Here is a 27,044-nt window from a genome sequence, read left to right as displayed (position 1 = left end):
GCTGGCAGGGGTATCTGCGAAGCCAGCCTACAGGCCGGGACTCATACCAGTCGCTGCAGGTGCTTGCTCCAGCCACAGTGGTTTCCTAGCCCGGGCACTTTGCGGGCCTCCACAGGTAGATTTTGGAAGTCCACACCCATATGTATTTTTTAAATTCAGCAATTCTAGCATGCCAGTCCTGAGCGGGTCCGAGGCAGTGGGCGGGGCATGCGGCTGTAGTCTCATTTCCTCGCGCGCGCCGGAAGTGGCCGTCCTTGGCGCGGCGGCGCGCCCGGCGGGTGGGCTGCTGAGGCCGCGGCGGCCCCAGTGCGCGGGGCGCCGCCCATGTGCGGCCGCCGTTCCGGAGGTGGGGGTGGCTTGGTGGCCGCGGTGGACCGAGAGGGCCGGCGCGGTGAGTACCCGGCCTCGCCTGAGACTCCCGCCGGCTCGGGCGGAGCGGTGCAGGCAACCGGAACGCGGGCTGGGGTCTGCGGGCACTGGTCCCTGTCAGGTCACATCAGACGAACCCTCCGGGGCCCTGTCCCTGTGTGGTAGCTTCGCGGACAGCCGTCTGGAGTCCGCTCGGGTTTCAGGGGAAAGCTGCAGTTTTTTTCCGAGACCGGTGCTGCCAGGGACCTTTGGTTTGCGTGTCAGTGTTTTGTTTTGTTTTGTTCACTTTTTTTTTTTTTTAAACTTACTATCTCCTCTCGGTGGATAAACTTTTTAGTCATCTGTTACCACTTCGGCGGGGGGGTTAAAATCGTTTTCTCTGACAGCAGCACTCCCATCTCTTGACAGACATCAGAAGGAACGCCTTTAAAAGATGCACGTTTTGTAGGAATTAGGGGGGTCGAGCATCCCACGGGACAGGGAGCCTCTGGCCTTGTCAAAAAATTCTCCTTGAAAATCACTCTATTCTGGAGCAAGTGACAGAGAAGAAATTTGTAAAACATGAAAGCGATGCTCCTTCTGTGGTGATGGTATTGACAGCATGACAATATGATCATAAATTCGAAGCTTTTCCGTTTAAGCCCTTGTTAAACCTGAAGGTATTTTCTAGCCTGCTTTTGAGATAATGTATGCAATGTCGTGGCAGTTCACTGTCATTTGAAGGCTCCTGGGCCTTCATTTCTGGTGAGATTAATGATATTTTTATATCATTAATGTATTTTAAAAGTACCTTTGGTCTTGGAAGTGAGAAAGCAAGTATTTTATGACAGAATGTTGGCATTCATTTTGTATTCTTTCTAGTTGTTTAAAGTTGTTATGTGATTAAAAGAATACAAAAGCTGCTGGATTTGCAATATGTATGGCTCAGATGATTTGAACATAAGTGCAATTAGTTCCAAGCGGTTTAGAAATTACATTTTTTTTCCTTAACTTTTTTGTAGCTGTATAAAATAACATATTAAGTCAACAAGTACATAAACCTTAATTGTATAACTCAATTAATTTTTACATATTCATTATCTGTTTAACCGCTATATACATCATATTATAACTGAACATTACAGTGTGAACATTTTGATTAAACATTTCAATCATCCTCTGCTTCTTCAAGTCACTTATACTCCTATCCCCAATCTGTATTTTGACTCTTCTCATCAGCTATTAATTTTGTCTATTTTGAGCTTCATATTAATGAAATTCCATTGCTTGTGATAGTATGGTGTCAGTGGTGCTTTTTATTGCTATGCTATATTCCACTCTATATGACTACTCTTCTGTTGAGCATTTGTGTTTCCAATTTTTGTATACTATGTATTTGTATATTAAGAATGTTATGAACATTCTTGGTGAGCATGTAGATGAATTTGTTAGATGTAGAATGATTGAATCATAAGGTAAGCAGCAAATGACATTTTAACTAATGCGGAACATTCCTTTTTAAAAAAAAAAAGTAATAGAAGCTTTTGTTAAATAATCTAATATTAAGGATGATTAAAAATGGTTGAACTATTATGAGTTCAAGACTTAGGAGATTCCATTACCATATTATTATTTATTATTTATATATATGTGTATTACACATCTATAACAGTCTTCTTTAGATGGTCATTACTTGTTTATAAGTCTGTTAGATCTGATTATGATCTGACTCTGAAGTTTGGTATAACAAGGAGGAACTGTGTTACTCAAGTTAGTAGTTGTTAGGGGAAATTAAGTAGTTGTTGTTAGGGGAAACAAAACACCACAAGAATATAACTAAAAATGGATTGAAAAATCATGGGATTATAAAACAATGAATTTAAATTGTTATTTTCATGCTACATGAATACTAAGTATAAATGTAAAATTGAATTATAGGGTTGTTACAAATGTGAATTGTTATAGGAATATAGTTATTTCCATACGTATGAAGGTATTAGAATATTTATAATGTGAACTGAAAACAAAAAGCACTAAATAATTGTGGGAAATCAGTGGAACCCCAGAATGAACAAAAACTAAGCCTAAAGGAGTTAATGTAAGAAACAAAAGAAAACCTTAAAATAAATGTTAGTTATCTTAAATTGGGAGCTTATCCCACTTGTTGAATACATACAGGCTGCCATGAAAAAAAGCAGTCTGTTTTTAACTATTAAAACATAGAAAGTGCTGGGCACAGTACTTTCAAGTATTTTGTATAAGAAAACAGTTAACTTATTTCTCAACTCCATGTCACAGATAATTATAGCTAAGAAATTTAATGGAGTGTTAAGAAAGGATGCATAAGCTAGAGTAGGTAGAATTTTAAAATCTTTAATAATATGAATCAAAAATTTAATAATCTAGAGCATGATTTCAAAGTCAGGTTTTTTCCTCCCACATCAGACAGGTAATTGCTAATAATAAGAAAGGTGCATGTCACACAGCACTGAATACCTACATTTACGAACCAAAAAGGATCTCAAAGTTGGTTTTTAATCAGCTTTCTGTTGCTGTGACAAAATACTTGAAATAATCAACTTAAAAGGAGGAAGGGTTTATTTTGGCTCACAGGTTTCAGTACATAGTGAATTGGCCTGTCACTTTGGGGCCTATAGCAAGGCAGTATGTCATGATGGAAGCCCATGGCAGAGGTGGCTTCCTACCTTGTGATAGGCAGGAAGCAAGAAGGACAAGAAACAACTGGAATGCCAATAACCCCTTCAAGAGCAGGCCCCAAAAGACCTAAACTTCCTTCCACTAGGCCCCACCTACTAAAGGTTCTACCACCTCCCAATAGCACCACAGACTAGTGATCACACCTTCAACACATGGGCTTTTAGGTTACATTTCAGATCCAAAATATAGCAATTGGGAACGTGGGAAGTAGGTTTAGGCAAGTTGGAAGCAGCAAATACTGACCAATTATGTGTTGCAATGAATAATTTAAGTAAATTTAACCAGGAATTTCACTTCCAGGGATTTATCCTATAGATGAAATAACATATATTTAAGTCCTATATGCTAAGGCTGTTCATGCCAAGATGTTTAATAGTGGCATTAGATTTGGAAGGATACACCAAAACCAGAGAAGGGAACTTAGACTCTAGGATAGAAGAGAGACTTCACTGTATGCCCTTTTATCATTTTTAATCTTTTTATCTCATGTTTTTATTTTTTGATATTTTAGAAGTATAAAAGAATTAGGGCTGGAGTTGTAGCTCAGTGATAGAGCACTTGCCTAGCATGTATGAGGCACTGGTTTCGATTCTCAGTACCACATATAAATAAATAAACAAAATAAAGGTCTATCAACAACTAAAAATATTTTTTAAAAAAGAATTATAAGTTGGACTTTGTGGTACATGCACGAGTTCCAGACCAGCCTGAGCAACACAATAAGACCCTGTTTAAAGGAAAAGAAAAAAATTTTTTTTTCTTTTAGAAGTATTAAAAAAAATTAAGGACTTAGAGCTGGGGTTGCCATATCTGGCTGGCCACCTATATTTTTATTTATCTTATTTTTTAGTTTTGGCATCAGGAATTGAACTCAGAAGCACTTAACCACTGAACAACGTTCCCAGCCCTTTTTATTTTTATTTTGAGACAGGGTCTCAATGAGTTGCTTAGGGCTCACTAAATTGCTAAGGCTGGCCTTGAACTTGCAATCCTTCTTCCTCAGCCTCCAAAATTGTTGAGATTACAGACATGCACCACCACACCAGACCACTGGCCATCTATTTTAATGTGACCTGTGACTTAAGGGTAGTTTTTACATTTTTAAATATTTTGGGGAAAAGAGAAAAACAATACTTTATGACATGTGAAGATTATATGAAGTTTGAATTTCAGTGTCCTTTGAAACAAATATGTGTATTAATTCACATATCATCAGCATATGCTTTGCATGCTACAATGGCAGAATTGACTGGTTATAACATTATCTGACCTAAAATGTTTGCTGACCCCTAGTTTGAGGCCAAAAATAGATTTCTCTATATACAGGAATTTGGTTTGTTGTAAAGGTAACTTGCATTTCAAATTAAGGACAGGAGCATGTATTATAATATGAGTGACAAGAAGTGCCTATTTAAGGAAAAAAAATACTTATTTTACATTAGAATTACTTCAGATAGGGAGGCTAAAATTGAAAAGTCATTTAGGAAAAGCTTGATAGATTCAACTATTAACAAGAGAGACCAAAATTTGTGTAATGGGAAATTCCTTTCAGTTTTTTAAAGATATTGCTTCATTGTCTTCTCATTTGCATTGTTTCCAAGAGTAATCTATAATCTGACATCATTGCCTTTTGTTTCTTATATATGATACATGCTTTTTGTCTGGCTGCATTTAAGATTCTTTTGATCATTGAGTTTGAGCAGTTTAATCATCATATGCCTTGGTTTTGTTGTTATTTTGAGATAAGTTCTTGTCTGTTATGTGGCCAGGATTGAACTTGGAATCCTCCTGCCTGAACTTCCTAAATAGCTGGAATTACAGGTGTGTACCACCTTGCCTGGCTGTATGCCTTGTTTTATTTATGGTTCTTACACTTGAGGTTTATTGAGCTCCTTAAATCTATGTATTCACAGTTTTCATCAAATTTGCAAAATGTTCAGCCTTATTTCTTTAAATATTCTAATCTCCCCATTCTTAGGGGCTTTCAATTACGTATATATTATACTATTTGAAGTCATCACACAGCTCTGTTCATATATTTCGTTCTTTTTCCTTCTGAAGTAGTTTCTACTGCTGTGTCTGCAATTCACTTTCTTTTCTTTTGAAACATCTAAGTTACTCTTAATCCCATCCAGTGTATTTTTCACCTTGGCGTTGAAATTTTCATCTCCTAAAGTTTAAATTGGATCTTTTTAAAAATGTCATACGTGTTTCTACTTTGTTTTTGAACAGGAACATCTTTTTAAATACAATTATACTGTTTTAATGTCATTTTCTGTGAATTCTCATATTTGTGTCCGTTCTAGATCAGTTTTAGTCAGTGATTATTTTCATTATGGCTGGTGATTTTTGTTTGAATGTCATATATTGTAAATTTTACTTTGTTGTGTGGTATTTTTATATTTCTATAAATATTCTTGAGGCTTGTGCTGTTACTTGGAAACAATTTGATCCTTTCACGTTTTGTTTTTAAGATTTGTTGGTAGGACTTGAGCCATGTTTAGAGCTAATTAGTTCCCATCACTGAGGCAAGACATTTTTGAATACTTTACACAATTCCCCCATGAATTTTGAGGTTTTCCAGTCTGTTTGGTGAGAGCATGCCTATTTCTGGCCCTGCATGAATACTAGGTTCTGTGTCCTCAAATTTTTTTGTGGTCTTTTCCTCAGCCTATTAATTTCTCCATAAGCTTACATTGAACAGGACTCCACTGAATATCCAAAGGATGTCTCTTCTTCAGACCTCTGGAGTTCTCTCTTTTTCTGTCTCCTTTGAACCCTTGCTGCCTTAGTCTCCTCAGACTGTCAACTCAGGAAATCTGCTGGTCTATGCTTAAGTTCCCCTCCCTGGGCTGGAAACTTAGGCAGTAAATTGGGTAGTCATTTGTTTCTTGTTCCAGGATCACTGACCTTTTTTACTTGATGTTGAATATCTTGAAAATTGTTGTTTCATATTTTGGGGTCTTTTTGAGGGGGAGGAATTTTTTTTTCTTTTTGGTTGGCTATGTATTTCTGAAATCTTTGATTTTTATATTTCATTCCTTTAACAATTCATTTTCTTATCTCTGCAATATCCCTTTCTCTGTAAATAAACCTTATCTGTGATATAAACACATTGCATAGTATGATAGTAATCAAGATGGAATTTTTTTGTTTTGCTTTTTTGTGTGGCTGGGAATTGAACCCATGGCCTTGTGAGGCAAGCACTGTACCAGTGAGCACATTCCTCCTAGTCTTTCTAATATTCTTAACATATTTAGAGCTGTTATAAACTAGTCTTCTAGGATTTGGTTGAAGAGTTTCCTACAGGAACTAAACAAGTAAGATTTTAATTGAAATTTCTCATAAAAATAAGACAATCACCACAGAACTATGCAACTAACATTTACATTCTGAGACAATTACAGCAGCTTTTCTTTCATTTCAGTGGAAAACATTCTGCTATAATATTAGCCTATTAAGTAAGTCACAAGTTTTCAATTCTGTGCATAGTGCAATGAAATTGGCACAGGTACATTAAAATTGGTTGGAAGTAATAATCTAGAACTTAAATATAATAATTAATATTAAAATTATATTACATATTGTATAATTCTATATTATTATTTTATAATTATTATATTACGTATTGTGTAATTCTATACACTATCTAAATTTTTATAGGTGTTCCACATCTGGAATGATGGAGCAAAATGGGTTAAATAGTATGTAAACCATCTCAAATCAAACAGTGCTATCCTGAAAAAACTGTATGGAGAATGTATAAAAATACATTTTAAATCAGTGGGTTTTTTCCAGGATTTTTGAATTGCAACCCAGTTATAAATACATTTTACATGAAAAGTTCATACATATGCACATATATAATCACAACACAAAACTTACTACTAAATGTGATTCACGTTGATATTTTTTATTCTGTTGAAAAGTTAACCTTTACAAGTGGCCCATTTAAGTCATAGCTCACAGTATAAAATATATTGTCTGCATACCAAAAAAAAAAAAAAAGCTATGAGGTACCCTATTAATAAAAGGTAGTGGTATTTAGATTATATATTTTTGGTTCTTTTATAAAGTTTTACTCCCAAACTGTTTGAGTATATAATCGTAGTATGGTTAAGTCTGTCTACCTTAATAATAATTTATACAAATTATGTTTCTACATTTTCAATTTTAGCCTTTCTTTTCCCTAACAAGTAGGCTGATAATAACTTACAAATAGTTAAGAAATTCGTCTCAGTTTTTCTTTTCAAAATGACATTCACGTGATTTCTTATTGCTAATGATTATGGTTTTGAGGCATGCTAAGTTCCTAGAACTAATATTAGCTTTGCATATTTATTTTTAAATTAGGATTTCTTTTTTCTTTTCTTTGGACTGGGGATTGAACCTGGAGCACTTTACCATCCCCAGTCCCATTTATTTTTTATTTTGAAACAGGGTTTCACTCAATTGCTTAGGGATTCACTAAGTTACTAAGACTGGCCTTGAACTTGCCCACCCTCCTGCCTCAACCTTCAGAGTCACTAGGATTACAGGCATGTGCTTCCACACCCAGTTTAGGTAGTATTTCTTGAAACTAAAAATGTCTCCTATTTTTTTCTACATCATTTAAGATTTACAATCAGTGGGAAAGAGGCTGTTAATAGTAAAAGACTTTGTTGTAATGAATTAAATTTTTCAAGATACTTGTTTATTATTTGTTTTATTAAAATAATAAATGGTTAAAGGGAGTTAAGTTAATTATTTGTGGTCTTCTATCCTACATTTTAAACAGATATGTGCCACAAAAATGTGTACACTGGAGCATTTTCCACAGAGGCATCCAGGCTTTCCTAATCACTAAGAAAGTGACTAAGACTGATGTTTCCCAGTCATCTTCTTCCATAGGTTCTACTGCACTGGAGAAACCATTACCATAAAATATTTGCAGTCAACACATTATCCTTCTTGATAAATTACTTGGTAAGAATGGAAGTTCTTTTGCAGGGAAGGCCTCCCTGCTTCTTCTCTTCTAAGCTTAACCTTCTCTACTTCTGGAATTAAAAATCCTTAGTTTAGAAATAGATACAGAATAGCTTATACAACTAGTTGTAGCATGAAAGGTAGCATATAATTTTGTAAATTTATAATGGTATTTGAATTTTTTCTCAAACATATTTAAAATATTCATATTTTTTCTTTATATAGACACTAAGCTTTCCAAACTTGTAGGAAATCTGTTGCTGTGTAATACAGTGAAAAGAATTATGTGATCTAATCTTCCAATAATCTACCAGAGAACTTTGGACATAAAAATGTTTTCTTAATGGTTTTCAGCTGTCTGTGACCTTTTGATATTGCCCCCCCTCCCGCCATACACACACTCTTAATTTTAATATTCCTAGATTGGCTGAGTTGAGCAATAGAAATTAATGAGGTAGAATATTTGAATCAAATAAATTGGAAAAAACTCTCTCCCACGAAAACCATTATTACTATGGTAGAAACAATTTATAGAAATTCAATTCCTAAGTGTATGCTAGTTTAAATATTGTGTTAATACAGAGTTATAAGCAATTTAATTAAAATAATTAGAAAACAGTAGAATCTATGTAACACAAACTATAGAATGCAAATCATGAATGTAATCTTAATGTTTCTGTGATTCAGGAGATTATGGGTGGATAGCCATACTGTTTAAAAGTATTATACATAGTATTTTAGAATTTTAAAAGGCATTTTAATAATTTCTCCAAGTACTTACCAATATTCTAAATTATATTTGTGCTTCTAGTGATGCTCAACATATAGTTTATTGAACATATAAGTTTATTGAAGCTACCAACAGTTTGGTTTTCTTAAGAAAACAAAATTCTGATTGATTCTGATCTGTTTCTTTCAGAAAGCTCACTACCCATATAATGGATTTTATAGTTCAGATTGTTTTATTCTGGATTTCATGGTAACAAAACAGGAAGTATACTTAATTTCTCATTTCTACAAGTAGTCATGACTACTGAGAAAACAATTTTTTTAAGCTACAGCAGAATTCATCTTGGTACCTTTTATGGAAATCCTGATTTTGTTTTTAATTTTGATTACCTTTTGCTAAAGGTATGAAGAAGCAACTTATCTTGTTAGGCAAATACACATTAATAAGAATGTCTAGAAGAGGATCAATCCTTCACACCCGGACCCACTGGCTACTGTTAGGACTGGCTTTGCTCTGTAGTTTGGTATTATTTATGTACCTTCTGGAGTGTGCCCCTCAGACTGATGGAAATGCATCTCTTCCTGGTGTTGTCGGAGAAAATTATGGTAAAGAGTACTATCAAGCCCTCCTACAGGAGCAAGAAGAACATTATCAAACCAGGGCAACCAGTCTGAAACGCCAAATCGCCCAACTAAAACAAGAATTACAAGAAATGAGTGAGAAGATGAAATCATTACAAGAGAGAAAGAATATAGGGGCTAATGGCATAGGCTATCAAGGCAACAAAGAACAAGCACCTAGCGATCTTTTAGAATTTCTTCATTCCCAGATTGACAAAGCTGAAGTTAGCACAGGAGCCAAACTACCGAGTGAGTATGGGGTGATTCCTTTTGAAAGTTTTACTTTAATGAAAGTATTTCAGTTGGAAATGGGTCTCACTCGACATCCTGAAGAAAAGCCGGTTAGAAAAGACAAACGAGATGAATTGACAGACGTTATTGAAGCTGGCTTGGAGGTCATTAATAATCCTGATGAAGATGATGAACAGGAAGATGAGGAGGGTCCCCTGGGAGAGAAACTTATATTTAATGAAAATGACTTCATAGAAGGTAATATGAAAAATAAATTGGTAAATAGTTGTGTTATTATGACAATATGCTAGTGTTTATGCTGACATGTCAGTTATTACACACAGTATTAAAACATTTAAGTTCTTACCTGCTTAATTCCACCAAGAATTTGAAGTGACTTTTTGGAAAAATGCTATAATGAGATCATAATAAAATTGAGAATAAGGACCAGTGAAGTACAAGAATATAAACTATTGAAGCTGAAGAGCTCTTTTGAGCAGTGTGTATATTTACATGTGTATGATTTGCATTCCTCGCTTATCTGATCTTGATATTCCTTTTTAAAACATAAAAATTTTATGTTTTTTTATTTTAATTTTAACACCTTCTGCTAGATATTTAATTGCAGGCTTAAATAGCAATTTTGGAAATAAATCTTTCTTAAAATTTCTTTTTGCTTGATTTCATAAGCAGCCTACCACATGCAGGGTTTTTTGTTGTTGTTGTTGTTGTTTTGTTTTGGTTTTACTCCAAATTATCATGACTATCACTTACCATACTGTAGTATAATATATGGAGGCCTTTGGAAGCCATCAGTCAGGACATAGTGGTTTGCTGGGCAGTTTCACCCTGTGGTTCCTTTTTTTTTCTACTATCACTTCCTGACATTTTTTAAGGTTTTATTTTTTTTCTCACAACTCTTCTAATTTTTCCACAAGCTCAACTTTTTGTCTTATTCTATGTTTGTATTTGTGACAGAATTGAAAGATGCAGAGGAAATAAGATAATTAAGTACCATATAAATTGTCCACACATTAGATCTGCCTAAAAAAAAAAAAAGGAAGCTGAGCCAGTTTTATATTCTACAACTTCTGTGTATTTTATAACTCTTCTTTCAGGATATTTTTCTGCATGAAACATATTCCATACATCACTTTTTCTCCACTATGCTACTACTCTCTCTCCTAAAATAATACTGGCAACCACTGAGTAGATCCTATTCCTCTTCCAGATTTTAGCTCAGGTGTCACTTCCAGGAAGTCATCTCCAGCTTCAAATTTAAGATATCAGTGCTTCCTGTATGCTTTTGTCATCTCTACACTGCATCCTCTCTCCTAGGACTTGTTGTAGTATATGTTATTGCCCATTTTCTGGTTCATTTTCCTGCCTCAGGAGGGTTGGGACAAGTCTATCTTATTCACCATTTTATTACCATATATTGACTGAGTGATCCAACATTTGTATGTCTAACTTCTCTCTTGAGTGTCATGCTTAAAAATCAGATTGCTGTGAAAAAGTACTGGAAAACAATATCAACCATATTATATTATGTCCAAGTATAAATATACCACAATGAACCCCATGTTTTTACATAATTATAATCTACTAATTAAAAAAAGAGTAATAGAAAGGAGACCAGTAGAGTAGAGCTGAGGATCAGGGGGAGGGAGGAGGAGAAGGAAAGATATTGGGAAATGAGATTGATCAAGTTATGTTATGTACATGTACAAATATGGAATAAGGATTCCTAGTATTATGTAAAATTTTAATGCATTAATAACAACAAATAATAAACAGCAAAGGCAAAAAATTAGATTGCCCAGTAGATTTCTATACTTTTATCCTAAAAGCATCTCAAATCACTGTTGATATATAAACTAATTTTTCTTCAACTTCACTATATTCAGTGTATTGTTACTATTTATTTTTCCTATCTTTCTCAAAACTCAGACCATGTTGTCTGTTTATATTATTAATATAAATATCAATGAAGACACCTGATTCATTTTTTTTTGTACTGAACAGCAACAGAAGTTTTTTTTTTTTTAACACTTGGGCTCAGAATTTAATATTGCTTTAAGTAATTTCTTTGTCATATGATTACTGTAATGATAAACTATTATTTTTAAAGTCATGTATAAAGGAATAATTATCATTTGGAGGGTATTTCATGGATTGAATAATATAACAGGGTGATAAGCTTTTTTAAAAAACCCTCTTCTACTTCAAGAATAGTTTTTATTGTCTAGACAGTGGGAATAAATATTTTCACAAATAGACTAAGACTCTATAGATCTGGTTTAATACTTTCAATCTTTGAGTAAAGTCCTGTTGAATTTATAAATTTTGCCATGAACATGACTTTGAAAACTCTTTCCTTTAGGTTATTATCGCACTGAGAGAGATAAGGGAACACAGTATGAACTCTTTTTTAAGAAAGCAGACCTTATGGAATATAGACATGTGACCCTCTTCCGCCCTTTTGGACCTCTCATGAAAGTGAAGAGTGAGATGATTGACATTACTAGATCAATTATTAATATCATTGTGCCACTTGCTGAAAGAACTGAAGCATTTGCACAGTTTATGCAGAACTTCAGGTAATTGTCGGGACTTAATGATTTTGCTAAGTTCTAAAAAAAAATAACATTTTGCACAGATTTGCTTAATTTATTTCCACTGATTACTTAGAATTATAGAATAATTTTATTGCTTTAGGGGAATTCTTTTTTATATTCTCCTTTTTCTTTAAGAATGAATCATATATTGTATTTCTTGAAATTTTCAACCGTATTGTAAATTGAGGGTCACAACTGTTACAAACTAAATTTGATGGCCTTTATAATAGTATGTGAATTCATTTTAGGACTAGTTAAATTTTTAAGAATTACTTTATTGAGGCATTTTTGTATACAATAAAATCCATGTAATAAGGATAATTTTAAGGATGTTTTAAGGATAAGAAATCATATTTTCATGACTTTGGACAAATGTATATTCACAAACTACCACCGCAATCAAGATATAAAGGTTGCTATCTCCCAAGAAAATCCTCTAAAGAACAATTTGAGTTTCAAGGTTGAAATAAATTTAGAAATATAAGTATTCAACAAAAATTTGGAGAAAGTCATTCCATCTTGGAAAGCAGAATATTTATGGTTTTATTTTTTGGTCATTAAATTTGGATATTTTAAAATACTGAAGTGTTAAAGAATTAGAATACCTAAGAAAAATAAGACTTTTGTTTTAAATTAACAATTGTCATTTTTAATTATTCTAATGCACTAGGTTTAGTTCTTTTTTAATTCTAATCTTTATTCTCATATTAAAAGATTGGTTAACACCATTCTGCAGCATAATATCTGGAAATTGGACTTGTAAATGAGATCTGATTTTTTTTTGAAAAGGGGCAGTACCAGGGATTGAACTCAAGGGCTCTCAACCACTGAGCCACATCCCCAGCCCTATTTTGTATTTTATTTAAAGACAGGGTCTCACTGAATTGCTTAGTGCCTCACTTTTGCTGAGGCTGGCAATCGCAATCCTCCTGTCTCAGCCTCCCCAGCCTCTGGGATTATAGTCATGCACCACCTCCCCCCACTTAGATCTGATTTCTTGAAGCTTTGTTTTTTAAATCACCTTTCTTGAAATTACCTTCAGAGGCTACATCTTTCTTTACAGTGGATAATCTCAGTGATGGCAAATATTTGTTCCTTGATAACAGATAAAATTTTTGGTATTAGCTAGTTTGAGGACAAAATAATTCTTGATCCAAAACTTAAATATTTGTCTATTTGGTTTTGAACACATTGAACTTACTTCCTTAAATATCAATCCCAAGGTAAAAGTTTCCCAAATGTTTTGAAATATGAGAGTAATGTTGGATTCCTTCCATAGCCCTTGAGGATTATACTCATTGACATAGGCTTCATGCCTTTACCTAATGCTTCATGTGATTTCATTCTTTATCAGTAGTGCCTCATTCATTTTCTTGTTGAAACTTTATGTGATTGCATTTTGAATAGTGCCTTATATATGTTCTTGAACAAACTTTATTTTTCAATTCTGTTAGGGATGTTTGTATTCATCAGGACAAGAGGATTCATCTCACAGTGGTGTATTTTGGTAAAGAAGGTCTCTCTAAAGTCAAGTCTATCCTAGAATCTGTCGCAAGGTTGGTGAACCATGTCCACAGTAAAAAATCCTTGACATATAACTTTATTAGAAAAATAAGAATTTCAGACATTTAAAGAGTTATTAATTTTGAATAGTTACTATTAAGAAGAATTTTGAATAACTACAACTAGGAAGTTGACTGAGCATGTGGGTGGTAAATGGTGATGATATATGTTCCTCATTTCACAAGCAACCCTACACAACTCATCTTCCTTTAATTGTTAGCAGGCAGCCTGGCAAAATCAGGATGCTCTCCCTTTATGGCCCACTTACCTATATGTTTGCTGCTGCTTTCCCTTTTTTTAAACCTAATCCCTGCACTTTGATACCATCTTCTGAGCATGTCACTTTTCTTTTATTCCTTCTTCTCCCCCTATAAATGATACTTAGGTCCCCCATATCTTTAACAAACAAAAAAAAAAAAAAAAAAGAAGAAGAAGAAGACCTAATTCTACAGTATGCAGTAGCTACTGTTATGTTTCTGTTCTTTCACAGCCAAACCTCACCGAACAGTAGATCTGTAACTGAGAAGTCCATATAGTACCTGGTACATGGTGGGTGCTCAGGTTTGAATGAATGAATTAGTAATCTTTAAAACTTATTTTTTTACTCTTTAGGTTCTCAGCCTTTTTCTCTCTTAAGTTGTAGGTCCAAAGGTACAGCCCTCTACCAAATGCAGCTTTTCTCTGTTATCCTCGTCAATCACTTTTATACATTTGACAGTCTAATCAGGGCTTTCTTCTTGAACCATGCTTATGTTTGTAAAACAAATATTTTGTGAATGTAATATGTCATAACATATACTGGTTGAGTGTCTTCTCTAATCATACCAGTTCTGTACACCTTACTTGTTTCTTTACCTTTCTGCTAGTTTTTGGTCACTCCCTAAGTGTTTAGATTTGGCCAGCCTTTATTCTCCAACCATTCAACTAACATTGATTGAATCCTACTTATTATATTCTGGGGTACACTACTTGGGAGTCTGACTGAGGTAGTTGGAAGAAGACTGAGCATAGCTGAGTACATCTATACCCTGCAGGGACTCTCATAGCTTTGATATATATAAACAGGGTTCATTGTCTTCCCCTTCTCTATACCAGTTCAGTGTGGCCCTCTTTCAGCTCAGAGTCAGACCATTTTCACACGGCCATAGACCTAACATTTGAGATACAGAGTCTTTTACTCATCTTTACCTGTAATTGCCTTTGATGAGTTACTTCCTACTTATGTCAAAGGACCTCTTCTTTCTTCCTTCCTTGCTACTGCCACTATCTACCCCAGTTCCCCCTCCATTTCTTCCCTCCCTCTCTTCCCTTCTTATTGTTTTTCAATTGCCTACTAAGTACCAAGCATTCACCCTAATATTACTGAAGTTGTCTCTATGTTGTAAAGACACTTCTGTGGCATATGGTAGAAACTTACCTTGAGCTTGCTTAAGGAAAATAGGAACAGTATTGAAGAAACTTGAATACCTCCCAGAAATGAAAGGATTGTTGTATCCAAATTTGGAAAAGAAAAATAAAAACAACTTTGGGTCTCAGTGACTGGAACCAGAGAATTAAATACCATCAAAATTCTCTTGTCATTATCTTGTCTGTTTTCTCTGCATGTTGACTTCATTCTCCTGTTGCAGATTGGCTTCTTCCACATGGTGAGGGATATGGCTGTTGGCGGCTCTGGGCTCACATCTTCTCAGCTTTGCCATCAGAGAGGAAAGAGCTTTCTCCCAGCTCCCGTTGAGGAAATCCCAGGAAAGGACATTTTGCCCACTCTTGAGCCAATCACATTGGCCAGGTGGGGTGGGGGTTTTGTGATTGACCCCACTTGAGCCTGGTCCCCACTCCTAGGACATTATGTGGTTGGGCCGGGTAGAGTGAAGGGTATTCTGTGATCAGTGTTTTACTTGGTACTGGACATGTGGGGTGGCAATGGACAGTTTCCACAAAAGAAAGGAAAGGTTTATATGACATAAGATAAGGAGACGAATATGGACACCCAGAACACTTAGAGTCCAATCCATGCATTATTTGAGCTTTTACTTCCATCTCTCCATTACCCAAGCTATACTGTTGTAGGAGTAATCTTCCTCACATGTTCCTGTTTTTGATTCAGCTGTATCCCTAGTGCAGTGGTTCTCTAGCTTTAGTGTCAGAGGCACCTGGAGGGCTTACTGAAACACAGAGACTTGGTTCCACCCTTGGCCTCTGAGTCAGTGTCTGAGGTGGAACCTGAAAATTTGCATCTAATATGGTGCTAGGGAGTGCTGGTGCTGTGGGTTTGAGTGTCTCAGGGTGAGAACCACTGTCCTAGCAGAAAACCTTGCTGACTCCCCCCTTGTCTTTAGGATACTGACCAAGTTCTTTAACTTTGCATGATAGGTGTACCTCAATCTGAGCCTCCTCTCATTGTTCCCATGTTAGGGTCCCTTTGTTCCCATCTGATTTGTCTGACCTCTAAATGCTTTCTTTCTTACCTCTTTCACTTTTGAGAACAATTATTTGGAATGACCTGTACACTTACCACTGACTTCAGGATTTTAACCCAGGCATAACTCAAGTTCTGCTTCTAATATCTTCTCTAACTACTCCACACATAAGCAATCTCTTCCCAGACCTGCTATTCATTTATTCATTCATTCATTCAGCAAATACATATTGAACTCCTACTCTGTGAGGAGCACTGTGTGCATGGTAATGAACAAAACAAAATCCCTACTCTCATGGAGTCAGGAAGACATTCACACAAACATGTCTGGTGATACTAAGGAAAACAGCCAGGGAAGAGGATGGAAATTAAAGAGTGGGAGATTGGACTACTTCTGAAATGGTATCTGGAAATATCCCCCTGATAAGGGGGCATTTATGCAGAGACCTAAAAGATATCAGAAAAGCTCTCTTTGTGTGTATCATCTATGCCCAGAATTTATTATTATTATTATTATCATCATCATCATCATCAAATATTATGGCTATTTTTCCATGTGTGTATTTCTTATCTCCCCAGTAGGTTTTTAAAATTTTAAGGGTCTGTGGCCACTTGGTAACTGGAAATCTCATACCATACCACCAGCATATTTCCTCATATGTGGGCAGTTAGTGAATATCTGTCCCTGATGATGGGAAGCTGATGATTTCCTTTCCCTTGTGTGAATATAGAACCAACATAATAAAATATTTGAAGTATAAGACATTTTGTAAGTTCTATTGAAGAAAAAGCATTGTTAACTTTAAGTGGGACTTAGCATTTGTTGTATGTGCTTTCCTCATAGTGAGTCTAATTTTCACAATTACACCTTGGTTTCATTGAATGAAGAATTTAATCGTGGACGAGGACTCAATGTGGGTGCCAGAGCTTGGGACAAGGGAGAGGTCTTGATGTTTTTCTGTGATGTTGACATATTTTTCTCAGCCGAATTCCTTAACAGCTGCCGATTAAATGCTGAGCCAGGTGCGTAAAACGTTGGTAGATGAGCTGAATTTAGAATTTAGAACAGCATTGGCATGTCCCATGTTTTGAATCAAGTTAATTTGAGGAAAAGGAAATTTTAATTAAACGCTAGGATGTTTTTTTCTTGTTAGGTATAATTTAACTAAAATACATAATTTAACTGGAAAATTTGACCCTCTGAAATTCATATCTTTTGTTCTCTTGGAACCAAATTCTATTGGCTACATTTGAAGTCAAATAAAGAAGGCCAGGAATAGAAGACTGGAAATTGATGAGGAGGAAGCAACTCAGGTCAGAAAAAGAACCATACAGATGGTGTGGAGATGTGAGAGTGAGAAATATCCAGTCTCAGGCAGATAGTCCACCCCCATACACGTGCATGTGCACACATCTACACATGTGCACATTCATGCAGGGGTCTGGATACAGGTAGTATTTGGTCTCCAGACTATACATTTTGGGGTTGTTTCCTATACTTTGCTTTATGCTGTAGATATTTTGAAAATAAATGAGCAAATGACAGTTTTATAAATCAAATTTTATTTTAAATTTAAAATCAAGAGTTTTCTGTATTAAAGAGTCTCAACAGGAAAATAAGTTCAGTAAATATATATTATATAACATGGTGATTACAGTTAGTGACAATGTGTTATATACTTAAAAATTGCTAAGAGAATAGATTTTAAATGTTCTTGCCATAATAAAAAGTGTATGAGGTAATAGTTAATTGGCTTGGTTTAGTCAATTCACAGAATATACATACATCAAAACATTATGTTATATACCATAAATATATACATTTTTCAATTAAATCATTTTTAAATAAAAGAATTTCATATTAAATGTTTTTATGTGGAACTCTTCGTATACAAAAATGACTAATTTCTTATTAGTGAGTTTGATTGGGAAAAGTTGTCAGGAGCTCTCTCAGAACCCAATGAGTAAATGTGGGTTAGGTATGTTTTTTTTTACTTAAGACAGCATGAAATTCAAAACATGGAAGTTGAAGGAGACATATTTGCTCAGTGTAAAAAAAATATTTTTATATCCAGAAATAGACCATCCTCTGAGAAGTTGAGCATCCCTATCCCTTAAGTGAATGTGAATGAAGGTGTCATGTTCATTAGTTATGCATCTTATAGTAAAAAGGCTGCTGTCACTTCTAGGCTGCTTGACGGTTATTGAGCACTTCATGCTACCATGATTGAATTCAGTCATATCAGGGTTTCTGTTTTGAGGGCAAATGGGCCAGTTATCCTTTAAGGTCCTTAAGATGCTATCAGTTTGAAAGCTAATGCCAAGGTCTTCTGTAAGGGCTATTAACATCAGATATTTTTAATCCTTATCTAACCCAGCTTTTCCAGATCTTAGTTTAAATCTGTCTGCAGTTCTGTTTTAATTATTTCCTACATATCTATGCATTGTACAGTATTCTCTGTATTTGCAATTTTTTAATATTTATTTTTTTTAGTTGTAGTTGGATACAATGCTTTTATTTTATTTATTCATTTTTATGTGGTGCTGAGGATTGAACCCAGGGCCTCACATGTGCTAGGCGAGCACTTTACCACTGAGCCACAACCCCAGCCCTATTTACTGTTTTTGATTATTCTGTTTGAAGGGTAGATTTAACTGAAGTTTCTAAGTTTTTGGTATTGTCAGTTATTAATCTACATCTAGTGCTGCTAATTAGATGAAATAATGAGTAATAGGTGGATCACCTAATTAATAGCTCAGAGAATTCATTTGTGTATCTCCCCAAAGTTCAAGGGAATAAATATATGAAGCATCCTTTTGTCTGTTTTAATCTCTGTTCTTTTGCAGTTGTGTTTTCATAGCCTGACCTACCAATATGTCACAAAATCATCATCATGTTCATCAAATTGACATAACGTTCTATAGATTGAATATTGATAAAATAAATATTGCTAAAATAAAATCATATGTGATTACAAAAGGACTTTAATAAAATCTCAATATATAGAGAGTAATAAAGATCAATTCTTCATCTTACAACTTTCTTGTATGATATAAACATATATTTTAATTTATAGGTAAAAAAGTGTTTTACCCTGTGGTGTTCAGTCTTTACAATCCTGCCATCGTTTATGCCAACCAGGATGCACCACCACCTGTGGAGCAGCAGCTGGTAAGACTTTTACATTGCCAGTTAGGAAAGGCTGTTTTTTAAGTTTGTTGTACAAATAGGAAACAGAGTTTCAGTTATTATAAACACATTCCCATGTCTCTTTCACACTTCCAATCCCCAGTAAAATGCCTTATTGCTTAAAAATTGTCGGCTGGCAAGGGAGAAGGGGTTGGGAAAAGTTAGATTACAAAGAAAAACTTCATATTCTGGAATTTGAAATTATATGTTTTTGCCAACTTATTTTTACTAATACTAAAAGTTTAATTTTTCAAAACTCTACTGACCAGGGGTGGGCATATAGCTCTGTGGTAGAATGCCTACCTAGCATGCAAAGGCCCTGCACAAAAAACAAAAACCTCCACTAACTAGAAATTAAAACTCCTCTGCCAAATCAACTAAGAAGAAAAATTATAATAATTATACTTAGACAATCATATATCAAAACTTATGGTTGTTACCAAACTGTACTTACGTATGTCATTTTAATTTTTTAAATAAACATTATTTTGGAATAATTGAAGTTTACAAAGAAAGTCAAGAGTTCCTGTAAGTCCAGCTTCCCTTAATTTTTAAATAACCATAGTACATTTGTCAGAATTAAGAAATTACTACTGGTGAGTTACTGCTAACTATACTACAGATTTTATTAGAATTTTACCATTTTTCCTACTGGTCTCCTTTTTCTGCTCCAAGATCCAGATACCAAATTTCACATAGTATAATCTTTTAACGTTAGAGTTAAGAAAAAGTAAAAACAAATGAACTAAATCATCAATTGAAAACTCCAAGGAAAGCAGGAGGAAAGAAAGATAAAGGTAGAAATGAATGAAGTAAAAATAGATTGACAAATATAGGAGCTTATTGTTTATGTGCAAAAAATCGTTTTTGTAAATATAAAGTGGGCAGGGGCTGGGGCCATGGCTTAGTGGTAGCATACTTGCCTGGCATGTGTGAGGCACTGGGTTCAATTCTCAGCACTGCATATAAATAAATAAATAAAGGTCTATCAACAAAAAAATTTTTTAAAAAATATATATATACACACATATATATGTGTGTATGTGTGTGTGTGTGTGTGTGTGTGTGTGTGTGTGTGTATATAGTGGGAAAATATCGGGTAAAAAAACTACATTGAAAATTAGAATATGAATCCATGACAGAATTAAGTTTACATAGTAAGCTGAAAAATTCTAAATAGAAGGAAAGATTTGAGAATCTATAAAATATTAAACAAGAGAAGTTCTTGTTAGAATTTTATAAATAAGAAGTGAAGAAACTTAAAAGCCTTTTAAAAAATTAGAGCAGTTATCAAAAAGTTACATTGTATATACATAAATGTTTTATTGATGAGTTTTTCCATACTTTCAAATAGGTAATACTAACACATTATAATCTACTTAAGATATTTCATCTTGATATCAGTACATAGTAGAGCATGCACACATACACACACACACATACACACACACACACACACACACACACACACACTTCCCTCCACTTTATCTGTAGGCCAGTATTACTTAGGAATATTGACACTAAATTAGAAGGACAAACAGCACTGACATCTACCTTATCTGATACCCCCAATCCTTTTAAAATTAGTTATTAAAAAGAAATAGGTACATTAATATTGGAAAATGAGAAAAGCCATCAGTAGACATAAATTTTGAGAAACCTCTATCAGATTATAACAGTTGGCATAGGATTGCTAGAGGAGAGAACAGTCTAGAACATGTTCAGGAGAGCAGTGAGTAAAGATGAATCTGCTTTGCATTCTCTGAGCTCATAGCAGATAGGGAGTAGAGGGAACCCATGCTGAGCATCATAAGGATCAACCATTAGGCCACAGAAGTGCCTGTGGTCCCTGGAGCTGGAGAGGCAGGTCAGGGTAGATAGGAAACCCCGCTAGACTCCAAAGATGAGCCACTGTGAGCACATTCTTCCTGTGACCCTGTTATGCCCCTATTCTACTATTACTGGAGATAGTCCCCCATAATCATGACTGAAAGCCATGGATTTTTGAAACAAAAATAAGTAGCAATTAACCAAAACTAAACAAATGTTTAAGGAAAACCAGTACTATTAAATTTTAATAAACAGAAAAATTAACACATGAGAATATGAATGTAGGTATAAAATAACTTTAAAATACATATTATCTTTATGATCATTAGAGAAAACATTAAAAATCTTAAAATCTTATGATTTCTTAGTAAAAAAGGACCAGAACTTGGAAATTATGAAAAAATAGAAATCAGTAAATGAGCTGAAGAGTGGAATCGTCACAGATGAAATGGCACATATGACCAAGAAATAATGAGAGAGAAAAATGAGACATGGAGAAACAGTTCAGAAGCTCTCAGATTGTTTAATAGAAGTTCCAGAAAGAAAACAAAAGAGAATGGGGCAGGGAGGATAGGGAAGAAACCTTGGCAGAGATAAGGAAAAATAAATCTTCCTGGCATTTGAGAGCAATCAATGGAAAATCCTGGTACCTTCCAGAGACACTAAAAATAGCATAACCCAACTTGTCCACAAAGAAGTAAGAATCAGATTAACATTAACCTTCTTTTTGATAATATTGGTGCTAAAAAAATAAGCAACACCATGAAAATTCTGAAAAATAATCTTTGATTCTAGAGTCCATATTTGACCTACTATTTGAAGGTAAAATAGACATTTTGGACACTGAAGACTCAAAATTTATTTCTCACAGATCCCTTTTTATCTAGTTTAGCAGAATGAAAAATGAGAGAGGAAGACTAGACAATAAAATAGTGATCAACAAACAACAACCAAAAAACAAAACTTTCAATTAAGTCTAAATAGTTATGCTGAAACAAGTATTTTGCTTTTGAAAAAGCAAATAGCAATTTGGGATTAAAAAATCGAAGGGTGTATACATGGCATATAGGTGTGTTTTACCTAGCTCTGTGAGCTGAGAGAATCTAAACCAGTGACACCCCAATAGTAACAAACATAACCAGTTCCCAAATCTTGTTTTTTAATATTATTCTCCAATAAAAGGAACCAAGGCTCCTTGGAAAAATAATTGATTGTAGGACTAGAAAAGGAAATATACAAGAGGAGCTTAGAGCATTTTCTAGCACCAATAAATAACAGTCTTAAATGACAGAGGATGGAGATGTGTCAAAGAGTCTCAGGATCCAACTAAAAATCCTCCTATGGAATAACTTGAGCAACAAAATAATCTAGACCTGAATTATTACCTAAAGCATAAAATAAATATCTGTGAGTCCATCCTGAGATAAATAAGTGAGTAAATAAATAATAATAATAAATGAATGGATAAGTTACATTAGGTTAATAGGGAAAAAGAGATGAATCTTACTTACAGAATTTCAGAGTAGTAAATACCCCTCTTCCAGAAAGTGGAGCTAGGTAACTCACTCACAAATTATATAATATAAAAAGAGAAAATTAACTTTTTTAAAATTTATTTTTAACTGATGCATAAAAATTACACATACTGAGGCTGGGGATATAGCTCAGTTGGTAGATAAAAATAAAAATATTGTGTCCAACTACATCTTGCATGCACAAGGCCCAGGTTCAATCTCTAGCACCAAAAAAAAAATTACACATATTTATGGGTATCATAATATTTCCATAAAGGTATACATGGTGTTATGTTCAAATCAGGATAAACACATGTATTTAAACATCTATTGTTTCTTTTTTTTTAAGTTGGAAACAATACCTTTATTTTATTTATTTATTTTTTATGTGTTGCTGAGGATCAAATCCAGCACCTCACATGTGCTAGGCAAGCACTCTACCGCTGAGCCACAACCCCAGCCCCCATCTATTGTTTCTTTATGGTGAAAACATTTAAAATTCTTTCTTCTAGATTTTTGAAATATGCAATACATTTTTGTTATTTATTGTCACCCTGCTGTGCAATAGCACATCAGAGCTTCTTATTCTTTTTTTTTTTTATAACAGTACTCACTGATCAACCTTTTCCCATCCCTTCTTTCTCCCAACTCTCCCCAACCTCGGGTAACCACTATTCTACTTTCAACTTCTAAGTTAAACTTTTTTATATTTCACATGTAAGTAAGATCAGAAAATGAACCAGATCAGAAAATGCACCAGGCACGGTGGCACATACGTGTAATCCCAGCAGCTTGGAAGGCTGAGGCAGGAGGATCATGAGTTCAAAGCCAGCCTCAGCAAAAGCAATATGATAAGCAACTCAGTGAGACCCTGTCTCTAAATAAAATACAAAATAGGGCTGGGGATGTAGCTCAGTGGTCAAATGCCCCTGAGTTCAATCCCTGGTACCAGGGAAAAAAAATCAAGAAAATGTCAGTCAGGAACCCAGCAGATATTAATCCAGGGATGAAGAAATACCTGACCATTAGTTCTCAAAACTGTCAAGGTCATCAAAAACAAGGAAGACTTAGAAACCATAGGCAAGAGGAGACATAACAATTGAATGCAATGTGGTGCTCTTGACTAGATCTGGAACAGAAAAAAATATATTCAAGGGAAAATTGGTGAAATCCAAACAAAGTCTGGAACTCAGTTGAGTGTTCTTTAATTTTGACAAAATACACTGCAACAATGTAAGATAAGAATGTTAGGGGGCTGGGATTGTGGCTCAGTGGTAGAATGCTCGCCTAGCACGTGCAAGGCCCTGGGTTTGAGTCTCAGCACCACATAAAATAAAAATATTGTGTCAATTACGGCTAAAAAATAAATATTTAAAAAATAATAATGTTAGGAAAAACTAAAACTGTGTGAGGAAAACTGTTTACTGTTAATGCAACTTTCTGTAAATCTAAGTCATTACAAAATAAAAAACTTTAGTAAACTTAATTGAAAAACTAACTAAAAGACGAAAATAAGTGCCAGATAGAGTCAACACACAAGCCTGAAAAGGAATGTAAGAGCATGCTAATATTCTAGTCTGGCTTGGAGGGATGTGGAGAAGAATGATTTGAATACTGATTCATTTTAGATGTTGCATAGCAAAATAAGTTTAAGCACTTCAGCTTCTCATTTCACCATTTGTAACCGTTGCAAGTTGCCTAATTTTTCTAAGTTTCAGTGGCCTCACTTAAGACAAAAACTGCTCTATTTAATGTTTAAAATTATATTAGAAGTAAGTCAATAGTAAACACATAATAGAAAAAATGAGCTAAAAAACATTTGATAATAATTCACAATAAACATTTAAATAGTCATCCTTACTAGAAATAAATTAAAATGACAATATAATACGTTTTTCTGCTGCTTTTTTTTTTAGTTGTTGATGGACCTTTATTTTATTTATTTATATGTGGTGCTAAGAATCAAACCCAGTGCCTTACATATGCTAGGCAAATGCTCTATCACTGAGCTACAAGCCCAGCCTTTCCTGCTGCTTTTAAAAATCATAGCCATGCAATGAGGCTAGTAAGAATATAGGCCAGCTCCATGGGTCAAGGAGGTTTCAACAGGTTTATCCCTCTGATCCAGCAATTTTCACTTCTAGGAGTCTCTCCTGAGCAAATAATCAGAGCTGTAGAATAGCAAAATATATATAAACTGGTAATATTAAAGGCAAGCAAAACTCTTTTTTTTATTAGTTGCTCATGACAATACAATGATTTTGACATATCATACATTTGATTCAAATGGGGTATGAATTCTCATTTTTCCACGTGTATAGATTGCAGGATCACATTGGTTATACAGCTACATATATACATACAGCAATACTAGTGTCTGTTGTATTCTGCTGCCCTTCCTATCCCCCCTCCCCTCCCCTCCCCTTCCATCACCTCTCTCTACCCAATCTACTGTGACACATTTCTCTCTCTTTTTTCTTCCCCCTCACACCATCATGTATGTATTTTGTATAATGATGAGGGTCTCCTTCCATCTTCCGTGCAATTCCCCTTCTCCCTCCCATTCCCTCCCACCTCTCTTCCCTATTTAGTGGCAATCTTCTTCTCATGCTCTTCCTCCCTACTCTATTTTGAGTCACCCCCCCTATATCAGAGAAGACATTCGGCATTTGTTTTTTAGGGATTGGCTAACTTCACTTAGCATAATCTGCTCTAACGCCATCCATTTCCCTGCAAATGCCATGATCTTGTTATTTTTTAGTGCTGAGTAATATTCCATTGTGTATAAATGCCACATATTTTTATCCATTCATCTATTGAAGGGCATCTAGGTTGGTTCCATAGTCTAGCTATTGTGAATTGTGCTGTTATGAACATTGATGTGGCTGTGTCCCTGTAGTATGCTCTTTTTAGGTCTTTTGGGTATAGTCCGAGAAGGGGAATAGCTGGGTCAAAAGGCAATATCACAACAGACACTACAGAAATGCAGAAGATAATTAGAAATTATTTTGAAACCTTATACTCCAATAAAATAGAAGATAGTGAAGGCATCGATAAATTTCTTAAGTCATATGATCTGCCCAGATTGAGTCAGGAGGATATACACAACTTAAACAGACCAATATCAATTGAGGAAATAGAAGAAGTCATCAAAATACTACCAACCAAGAAAAGCCCAGGACCGGATGGGTATACAGCAGAGTTTTACAAAACCTTTAAAGAAGAACTAATACCAATACTTTTCAAGCTATTTCAGGAAATAGAAAAAGAGGGAGTACTTCCAGATTCATTCTACGAGGCCAACATCACCCTGATTCCTAAACCAGACAAAGACACTTCAAAGAAAGAAAACTACAGACCAATATCTCTAATGAACATAGATGCAAAAATCCTCAATAAAATTCTGGCAAATCTGATACAAAAACATATCAATCAGATCGTGCACCATGATCAAGTAGGATTCATCCCTGGGATGCAAGGCTGGTTCAGTATATGGAAATCAATAAATGTAATTCACCACATCAATAGACTTAAAGATAAGAACCATATGATCATCTCGATAGACGCAAAAAAAGCATCTGATAAAATACAGCAACCCTTTATGTTCAAAACACTAGAAAAACTAGGGATAACAGGAACTTACCCCAACATTGTAAAAGCTATTTATGCTAAGCCTCAGGCTAGCATCATTCTAAATGGAGAAAACTTGAAGGCATTCCCTCTGAAATCTGGAACAAAACTCTTAATAATAAAATGATAAATTGAATTGTAGTACTTACTGTGGTGAATATTATGTATCAAAAGGAAAGTGTGTATGAAATGTACAAATGCAATGCAAATGTAGGTGTATAAAATTAAAAGTAGGATATGGTATGTATAGTTTATGGCATATATAATTTCTGACATTTTAATGATAATAACTAATACTTTAATGTGCCCTTTACTATGTGCACAGTACTATTTTGTTTTGCCTACATGTTAATTCATTGAATCCTCCTGACAACCTCTGCAGTAGGTGCTATTATTACCCCCTCTTAACAGATGAGGGCACAGCTGTGCTATGGTTGAATGCAAGCTCAAGTGCATAGCTGGCTGGAGGGGGCCCAGGCAGCATGCTCCACACTGTCAATTCATGTATTACACAGACTGCCTCTATTGTATTGAGCCATCAAATATTGAGGGCTCATTCTATGTCAGGCAATATTAACCTTTGGAACCCCAGAACCCTACAGACATGGTGATAGCTCGTAAGAATCCTTATTCTAGTAATAGAAGAAAGTGGAGGTAATCATACAATA

The 27,044-nt window shown here is 34.8% G+C and overlaps 1 protein-coding gene across 4 annotated transcripts in view; it reads left to right on the top strand.

Annotated features, from left to right (window-relative positions):
- Positions 1–265: 265 nt before the first annotated feature.
- The window catches only part of Csgalnact2 (chondroitin sulfate N-acetylgalactosaminyltransferase 2), a 38,628-nt gene continuing 11,849 nt past the window's right edge, over positions 266–27,044 (top strand). Inside the window, exons 1-7 of one of the 4 annotated variants that reach the window (XM_027947921.2) lie at positions 266–391; positions 7,844–8,031; positions 8,951–9,870; positions 11,996–12,212; positions 13,685–13,786; positions 17,057–17,235; positions 19,290–19,384. In XM_027947921.2, the coding sequence (XP_027803722.2) occupies positions 9,165–9,870; positions 11,996–12,212; positions 13,685–13,786; positions 17,057–17,235; positions 19,290–19,384 (1,299 nt within the window). In that variant the 5' untranslated portion in view covers positions 266–391; positions 7,844–8,031; positions 8,951–9,164. The remainder of the gene's footprint in view (positions 392–7,843; positions 8,032–8,950; positions 9,871–11,995; positions 12,213–13,684; positions 13,787–17,056; positions 17,236–19,289; positions 19,385–27,044) is intronic. The other 3 variants (XM_071611298.1, XM_027947922.2, XM_071611299.1) reach the window with 3 other exon arrangements.

This window comes from Marmota flaviventris, chromosome 4 (genome assembly GCF_047511675.1).
Source record: "Marmota flaviventris isolate mMarFla1 chromosome 4, mMarFla1.hap1, whole genome shotgun sequence".
NCBI lineage: Eukaryota > Metazoa > Chordata > Mammalia > Rodentia > Sciuridae > Marmota > Marmota flaviventris.
The sequence above is the reverse complement of the archived record's forward strand: the minus strand, read 5'-3'. Positions and strand labels throughout refer to the sequence as shown.